This window comes from Pongo abelii, chromosome 9 (genome assembly GCF_028885655.2).
Source record: "Pongo abelii isolate AG06213 chromosome 9, NHGRI_mPonAbe1-v2.0_pri, whole genome shotgun sequence".
In the NCBI taxonomy this organism is placed as follows: domain Eukaryota; kingdom Metazoa; phylum Chordata; class Mammalia; order Primates; family Hominidae; genus Pongo; species Pongo abelii.
Window position 1 is genome coordinate 34,199,877 of NC_071994.2, and position 9,103 is coordinate 34,208,979.

The 9,103-nt window shown below is 41.7% G+C and overlaps 1 protein-coding gene across 2 annotated transcripts in view; it reads right to left on the reverse strand.

Annotated features, from left to right (window-relative positions):
• Positions 1-8,414, reverse strand: part of DEPDC7 (DEP domain containing 7) — a 17,700-nt gene extending 9,286 nt beyond the window's left edge. The window contains exon 1 of one of the 2 annotated variants that reach the window (XM_009246491.3): positions 7,760-8,178. In XM_009246491.3, coding sequence (XP_009244766.1) covers positions 7,760-7,991 — 232 coding nt within the window. In that variant the 5' untranslated portion in view covers positions 7,992-8,178. 2 annotated transcript variants of the gene reach the window in all.
• Positions 8,415-9,103: the final 689 nt, after the last annotated feature.

The window sequence follows — 9,103 nt, forward strand, 5'->3', positions numbered from 1 at the left end:
ATAGGAGCTTATGACCTATTGCAAAGACAGAGTACGCACAGAAGTAAAGCAAGATTTTTGCCAAACACAAAAGGAGAAAAACAAACTTTCAAAAATATCCTACCATATTTTTCCTCATTGTAATTAGCAGATATTTGGAAATCAATAGGAAAGAAATCAGGTCTTGGGTTTTTGAAAACCGATGGAATGGATTCTAGTGAATTACTCACTTGGTGGCTGGGGGGCTCTCTCCCTTTTTTCCTTTCATAAAGAGTAGGCCCTTTAATGTGTTACACTTTTCAGTGATCCTCTGAAAATTCAGCAGTCCTAATTTAAGTCCCCATTTATGTTAAGTATATTACTTCCTTTATTTTTAGATATTTTGGCAGAGAAGGTGAAGTTATTACTTCCTTTAAGATCGTCTAAAAAGGAAAACCATATGCATGAGTACAATGGTAAGGAAAAAAGAGAATTATAATTAAAGAAATTGCTACTTGAAATTATCTTCCTACTTTTTTAGGCAAAATAGAATGTTTAAGATGAAGAAAGCATAAGATAAGCTCCTGAAGGACATTATTAAAACTCCTTTACAGCCTGCCGAAGATGGTGAAACCCCCTCTACTAAAAATACAAAAATTGGCCGGGCGTGGTAGCAGGCACCTGCAATCCCAAAGGCAGAGAATTGCTTGAACCTGGGAGGTGGAGGTTGCAGTAAGCCAAGATAGTGCCACTGCACTCCAGCCTGGACGACAAAGCAAGACTCCGTCTAATAAATAAATAAACAAACAAACAAAAACTCCTCTTAGTGCACTAGAGCCATAAATTATAAGTGGGTCATTTGAAATTCATCTCTCATGTTGCAATAAATATAAGGAGTACACTGAACCACTACACTGATTTCACTTGTAGCATAATTCTGTAGCTACTAGCAATTTAAACATCTTTACAGTGAAAATGAATAGCATATACACAAACACACAGCCCTTTATTGTTTATTTGTATATTTCTAATACCAAAAGTAGATGGGTAATTTACCACCTACCCATTATTATAACGTTGGTTTAAAATGATCAGCAAGATTTTTTTTTTTTTTGAGATGGAGTCCCTCTCTGTCGCCCAGGCTGGAGTGCAGTGGCGCGATTTCGGCTCACTGCAAGCTCCACCTCCTGGGTTCACGCCATTCTCCCGCCTTAGCCTCCCAAGTAGCTGAGACTACAGGTGCCCACCACCACGCCCGGCTAATTTTTTGTATTTTTTTTTAGTACAGACAGGGTTTCACTGTGTTAGCCAGGATGGTCTCGATCTCCTGACCTCGTGATCCACCCACCTCGGCCTCGCAAAGTGAGCAAGGTTGTTTTTAATTGTCAAAACTATATTTTAAATTTGAAGATATTTCATAAGCCAGTACTAAACAAAGATGGAAGTAATTGTTGCCAGTCTTCCAAATATAATGTGAGCTATTTCAGGAACTGAATTATGGAGAATTGACTAAATAAATCAAGCTGGAATTAGATCTACTCTTGGTACAGTATTTAGTCTCTGTTGAACAGAGCAAGAATGAGGCATTTGATGGAATCTCAAAGTAAGTCCAGGTCATTCCTGGTATCCAGAACTCAGGAGTAGTTGCACTATTTCCAGCCACAATGCCTAAACATTGTTAGCGACTAATATTCTTAACTTCCTAAAATACCAGAGATTATAAATAAGATTTAAATAAACAATTTCTGCTTAATTTTTCAAATCTTTATTATTAATAGCTAACATTTGAGTATTTACACTATGACAGGCTCTGTCTTCTCGCATTTAATTCTGATAAGCTTCTCTGCAAAATGATTATTAATAATCCTATTTTGAGGAAATTGAGGCTCTGTGAGTTAAACCTGCCCTCAGTTACACAGCTGATAAATATATACTAGTTTTTCCTAGTACTTAAATATAAATATATGAAAAGTCAGCCATCAGATAAGTTGTTTAAGCATTAACCTTTCGTTGGAAACTTGGATTAAGTGAAACAGCTTTAAGAGAGCCAAGAGATAAAACAAACTCTTAAGAACCCTTAACCAAGCTATTTAAAAGCAGTAGTCACTACTCATAAAATAAGGCAGGATATCATAAATTCTGTAATAAATACTACCACAGTACACAGGGTAAGACAGGAAAAGGAAGACATGCAAGATTCAAACTTCGATCAGACTGCCTTTTAAGAACCAATGAGACAGACTTTTGGACTACTGATAATATAAAGATGAAACACATAAGTCATAACAACTGAGCTATAAGTAGGTTAGCATACAAATCCTAAATGATAAGGCTGAGTCACTTATTAATTACAGATCAATAAGACAGCTGAAGAAGGCAGTGAGAGGGGATATTTGGCCTCAATGAGTAGAAAAGGCTAATCTTCACAGAAAAATTAAGAGGTAAAGAATAAATTTCCCCATATTAACTTGTGGGAAATCAGGAGGTTCTGCAGGTTGGATAACACTGCATAAAAGATTAAAGAACTGGTTAGAGCAGGAGAGTAGACACCTGTGAACCACAGGTTTCCAGAGTCCTCCAGGCATGATACAATACAGCCCTCACAGGTCCCCTCTGTTCTCACTGACCATTAATTCCCAACCATTGCATCCTGGGATATTTCCCTTCAAGCACCACCACCCACAAACTAGCTCATGTTCATACAGATGCTTTCATACACAATGTACCCTGGACTTCACGAGTAAATGTGCCAAAACCCATACCAGGATAACCTGCTTTTTAAAATGCTGACTTCACCAGCTGAACATACATGGTTTGAAACTTATTTATCGTCATCTAAAAGCTGAAATGAATATTGGTATAGCAGACCATGGCCCAGTAAGATGACTTACTGTGATTTCTAAACAGGATTTAAGAGACCAAAAATAGACAATGAATGTTTTTTAAGTCTTGCAATCAGAATTAAGGGTTTAGCTTGTCCTCAAACTTCACTTTCATATGAGCTAAACAACCTTTTAAAATCCATCACTATCTACATCTTGATGCTTCCTTACATTTGGTCAAGCATTTTCTTTTTTTTCTTTTTCTTTCTTTTTTTTTTTTTTTTTTGAGACAGTGTCTCACTCTGTCGCCAGGCTGGAGTGCAGTGGTGCGATCTCGGCTCACTGCAACCTCCAACTCCCTGGTTCAAGTGATTTTCCTGCCTCAGCCTCCCAAGTAGCTAGGATTGCAGGCACGCGCCACCACGTGCAGCTAATTTTTTTTTGTATTTTTAGTAGAGACAGGGTTTCACCTTGTTGGCCAGGATGGTCTCGAACTCCTGACCTCGTGATCCACCCACCTCAGCCTCCCAAAGTGCTGGGATTACAGGTATGAGCCACCACGCCCAGCCTGGTCAAGCATTTTCTAAAAGCATCATAACAAATGGAATCAAGGAGTTTAGAGATCAGCTGTAAAAACTCTGGATAAGAGACAATCACTGTAAGTAGGTTTCTTCATCTACTGATAAAATAGTTGAACACAATATTTTAGGTTAGTTTCAGGTCTAAACTGCCAGGCCAGGCACAGTGGCTCATGCCTCTGATCCCAGGACTTTGGGAGGCCACAGCGGGAAGATTGCTTGAGGCCAGGAGTTCAAGGTTACAGTGGGCTAGGATCGCACCACCGCACTCCAGCCTGGGTGACAGAGTGAGATCCTGTCTTTAAATAAACTGATTATAGGAATGTAAAGACTGAAATTGTATCTCCTCCATTTAGAACACCAAATATGGCAGATCTATAGGCAAGAAAGGAAGCATATGGACAAATTTGACCCTACCAGATACAAAACCTTTTGGAAGGTTGCCTAAGGAGGCTCAGAAATAATTTAATTATCTAGCCTACAACGCATAGTCTCAAGCACTATATAAATCTAGGCTAGTTAACCTTCATTTTTCAAGCAGTCTCATCCTTATTTGCTTGAAAACAATAGCTATTTTTCAAAAGCTGCCCTTCACATGTATTTGAACTCTACCATAAAAAATGTTTACCAAAAGTAAAAGTTAAACTTCTAAGATAATATTGAACACTTATATATATGTGTAGTACCAGTAATAATCACCCTCACTTCTAAGAATTCACACTAAATAATCGAGTCATAAAAATTCCCTAAAAATGTAAAGAAATTACATTTACCCAAAAATTAGGGATAATCAGCATCAACCATAATCCACCCTGTCAGCAACCCTAGTCCTACTGTGAAAACCTATTTAAAGGGAAAACAACTGTATAAATTGTATAATCACTTCAAATAGTAAGATTATATTAAATCTTTAGAAGTAGATCAATATACACATTATAAAATTGGGTCCCAATGTAAGGTAAACATACACACAGAATTACTAAAACACACTACCTCTTAATGAACATATAACAATTTTGTTTCCATTCTCGGTCTTTAGACTGGACTTAAAAAAAAAAAAAAAAAAAAAAGGGAACCGAATCCAGACAGCTGATGTTTCTCCATAAAACTTTTAAGAGATGGTGAGCTAGTGCCCGATTTCTTTCAGATTTCCTAACAGTTTACAGAGGTTTAAATTATTTAATTGCCTTACAGATTGCCTCAATATAATACAATTGGTTAGTCAATATTTGTTAGTTGTTAATTATTGCTAACTACTAAAAAACTAACTTTTTTTTTCTTTTTTGAGACAGAGTCTCACTTTGTCATCCAGGCTGGAGTGCAGTGGTGTGATCTCGGCTCACTGCAACCTCTGCCTCCTGGGTTCAAGTGATTCTCCTGCCTCAACCTCCCTAGTAGCTGGGATTACAGGTGTGTGCCACCACACCCAGATAATTTTTGGATTTTTAGTAGAAATGGGGTTTCATCGCATTGGCCACTGGTCTCAATGGCCTGGTCTCATCGCACTGGTCTCAAACTCCTGGCCTCAAATGATCCACCTGCCTCAACCTCCCAAAGTGCTGGCATTACAGGTGTGAGCCACTACACCCCATTCATAAAAAAAACATTTTTAAGGGAAGGTTAACCCAGTGGTTCTCAGTGGGTGATTATACCCCCCACAGGACATGTCTGGGACATTTTTGATTGTCACAATGAGTGTGGGTATTGCTGGCATCTAGTGGGCAGGGGGATGCTACTAAACATCCTACAATGCACAGACAGCACCCACAACAAAGAAAACGTCAGTAGTGCCAAGGTTAAGAAACCTTGGGTTGACTGAATACTGTTCAGACATGGAAACTTGTGCTAACGCAGCAGACACAGTGCTAGGTGCTGTGACTACAAAGAGTTAGACCAGTGTGGACTCTGCAGTTCCAGGGACCTGAGTTCCGTTGTTGGGTCCATCATTTACTAATAACACAATCTTGGGCAAACTGCCTAACTTTTCTGTTGCAAAACAGAGCTAACTCCACTTCTCTCACTCATTGCAAGGATCATGAGACAATATGTTAATGTGTCTCGCAAAATGTCCAGAAATTAACAGATGTATCACTAAAAACAAAAGGAGGAAACTGTCACAGTCTAGAAGAGTAGACGCATTACATGACAACTCAATGTAATATAATATCTTGGATGGGATCCTGGAAGAGAACATTAGAAAAACACCAAGGGAATCTAAGTATGGATTTCAGTTAATAATTATATGTATCAATATCGGTTCATTAATTATGACAAATGGACCATACTATTTAGTGAATCTAAAATTTTAAGTTTATTTTAAAAGTAGAAAGAAAAGGGAGGTATCGTTCTTCCTCTTCCTTCCTCTGAACTCAGAGGACACAGTCCCCAACCTTAGGAGTTAACCTTTTATTTACTCCAACTACCTGTACAATAATGTCAAGTTCTGAACAGTATTCAATCACATAAAGGCCACCAGGAGATGAGAAGACAAGATGTGACACATACCAGAGGATTTAACTTTTCATCAGAAAATAACACATCTATAAATCCTAGACCATTTAGGATTAAAGAGAATTTTAAGAAAGATTTTTTCAAAAGAGGTTTTAAAATATTACTCACTCAAAGAATTGTCAAGACAACAAAGAAAAAGGACATTTGTTGGATAGTAACCAAAACCTCATGAAAATATTAATAGATAAATGTAAAGAGAATTGTGTTTATGGTGTTAAAACTGGACAGTTGTGACTGAGTGGAAAAATTTTCTATACTAAGATCCCAAGATTACAGCACTTTTACTGGATATTGGTTCTGGTAGTCCAAAGTTTATTTTCCTGTTAGTTGGCATTAGAGGCGTCATGCTGAAGACTGCGATTGCCTCTGAAAAGAAGGGTGCAGGTAGGTAAAAGAAGTCTCTACCAACAAGAAAAATTTAAAATATCTACGAGAATTATCAGCAAAAGCAGACATTGGTCTCTGCTTTAATTCACATAGATTAATGAAACAGCATATGGGAAGTACTTTGAGCTCCCTGGAAAAGTGATACCAGGCAAACTCAAAGAATTAGGTTACGGTATAAAGGGATAACAGGATAACAGACTACTTTCTTGTTTGTCATATTAAAAGACAAGTGTTTTTGACGTACTGGCTGAAGACTGGCATATAGATCTTATTTCTTGTATTTAAATCAGGTCCCTGGTCATTACAGCCCCTTTAAGGTAAGGGAGAGTTACTAATTGGTGGAGAAACAAAAGTACAAAGCTGCCTGCCAGAGCACACAGAAAGAGAATGGCAAAGAACCAAGAACCGTGTGCTCCCATTACCTTGCTCACTGGAACTATGACAAGGCAACTAAAGGGTGAAAGAAAGGCTAACAAATGTTACCAGGTCGGGATTCCAGCGGTAGCAAGCAAAACGAGTGAGAACAACAGCGGGCCCCTCTCCGTCCACTGCAGCTAGTGTGCCGAGGACAGTGTTCCTTTGATTCCTGATAACCAGCACTTCAACTCGTCCCTTAGAAAGTTATCTACTTAATTTCTGAATACATACTTCCTTACACCATCTAAGAACCTGTTCACAAATGCCCAAAGCTCCAGAATTGGTATTTCAGCTATTAGAGAAAACAGGGTACCATGTTTTTATTTTAAGCAGGTGACATTTGTGAATTTCCTTCACTGAGTAAGTGGGCCCAAAAGATTTCTCAAGACTGTTTTCAATGTCATTTGGTTTTAAATTCCCAAATGTCTTAGCATTTGTCTTCTCTTCACAACATAAATCAGGGAGACATTCTCAATGTGGCCACTATGTGCTTACCTGAATCCTTTACATGGGAGCAGACTAAGGTCAATATTATGATGTTTCTTAGAAAAGGACAAGTGAAAAATGGTTCTCTATCATAATCTGTCGTTAGCATTTTGAAGATTAAAATGAGCATTAGTGAGTAAGTCAAACACAAGACTGGGGCCACTGAGAAGCACCCATTTGACCCAGAGGAAGGAATCACAGTTTCACTGGTTGGTGTTTTTACAAATGAAAGGCTTTTGTCAGAAAGGGAACCAATTCCTACGACATCCCAGACTGGAGCTCCAGAAAGGGGAAAAAGTTGTAACTTAACCAAAAGAAAAAAGCCAAGGGTTATCTGAATATCTTAACAGTTATCTGAGTCACCCCTATTAACTGAGTTGTAGATCTGCTATAACCAGCATTTTAGAAGTGATATCCGATTCTCTTCATGTGTTTGAACATTTAAAGAAACCAGAATCCTAAATCAACTGCTCCCAAAAGACACGATTAGGCTGGTGGCAGAATTTGCCAACTTCCCTCCTAATTTCATGTAACTATTTTTTTTAGCCAAAAACTTCTATTCACTAAAATACTGCTTATACATAAAGTGTTAATAAATACCTTTTATGCCAAATTCCTGCCAGTAGAACTCACATAAACCTCTCATCCCTCCCAGGAAGAGTCTGGGGAGACAAGCTGACTCTTGACTCCTAGCAGTCTGGAGAACAAAGTGGGCAAGGGAGGCGCTCGGCCCCTGGCCATACTGTGTCGTCGAGGTTTGTGGTTGAGACGGGGGCAAAGAACTACACAAATTCCAGATACCACACTTGTCACCGGTAGCACCGCGGAGCATATCCCGGAGCTCCCCGGCGCGTGCCTGGCACGTTAGCAGGCGCACAGACTAACGCGCGGTCAAGTTGAGAGTCTGGGTAGAGAGAAAAAAGCTGGGCTGTGCGGGCGGGCTCTGCCGCCTGCAGCCCACCAGCCAGAGAGGAACCCGATCCGCCCGCTCGGCGGGGGTGTTGGCCAAGTGGTCGCAGCTGTGCTGGGCTCGCCCAGCCGGCCGTTGCCAGGCGCAGGCGGCCGAACGCCCCACGCTGCCCGCCCCGCGCCGGGACCCAGCCCGCCCCGCGCCATCCCGGGCGGCGGTCCTCGGCACCTACCAGGAGGCCTGTGCGCGGGGCTGTGGAGAGCCGAGAGGTTCAGCGCAGCAGCCTTCTCCTGCACGGTGGCCATGGCCCTTGCTCCCCGGACGCCAACTCCACCAGCAGCTTCACAGACAGCTCCCTGAGCGCCCGTCTGTTAACTGTGCGGGGCGTGGCTCCCTGCAGGCCCCGCCCCCGCTGCCGGTCACGTGTCTCTCTGGCACCCACTGAACGTAGCCCGCGGCGCCAGCGATCCAAGTTTCCTCGGGCGCGACGCCACGCGAGCGGTGGCTGGGGAGAGAGCTGTTCTCTGGGCCGGCACCACGCGGCCCGCGGCTCACACCAGCGGGGTTCGAACCGCGGCCTGCCGTAGATTAACTCGGGACCAGGCCGGGCGCGGTGGCTCACGCCTGTAATCCCAGCACTTTGGGAGGCCAGGGCAGGTAGAGCACCTGAGGTCAAGAGTTCGAGAGCAGCCTGGCCTACATGGAGAAACCCCGTCTCTACTAAAATTACAAAAATTAGCCGGGCTTGGTGGCAGGCGCCTGTAATCCCAGCTACTCGGGAGGCCGAGGCACAAGAATCGCTTGAACCCAGGATGCGGAGGTTACAGTGAGCCGAGATCCACCACTGCACTCCAGCCTGGGCGACAGAGCGAAACTCCGTCTCAAAAAAAAAAAAAAGAAATAGAAAAAGTCGGGGACCTGGCAAGCTGCCTAACTGCTCTGTGCCTCGGTGTCCTCACCTGTGATGCGGGGGTAGGTTTAGTACCTGCTTCACTGAGATGTTTGTTTTTTAACGAGGTTTATAGGAACCAATT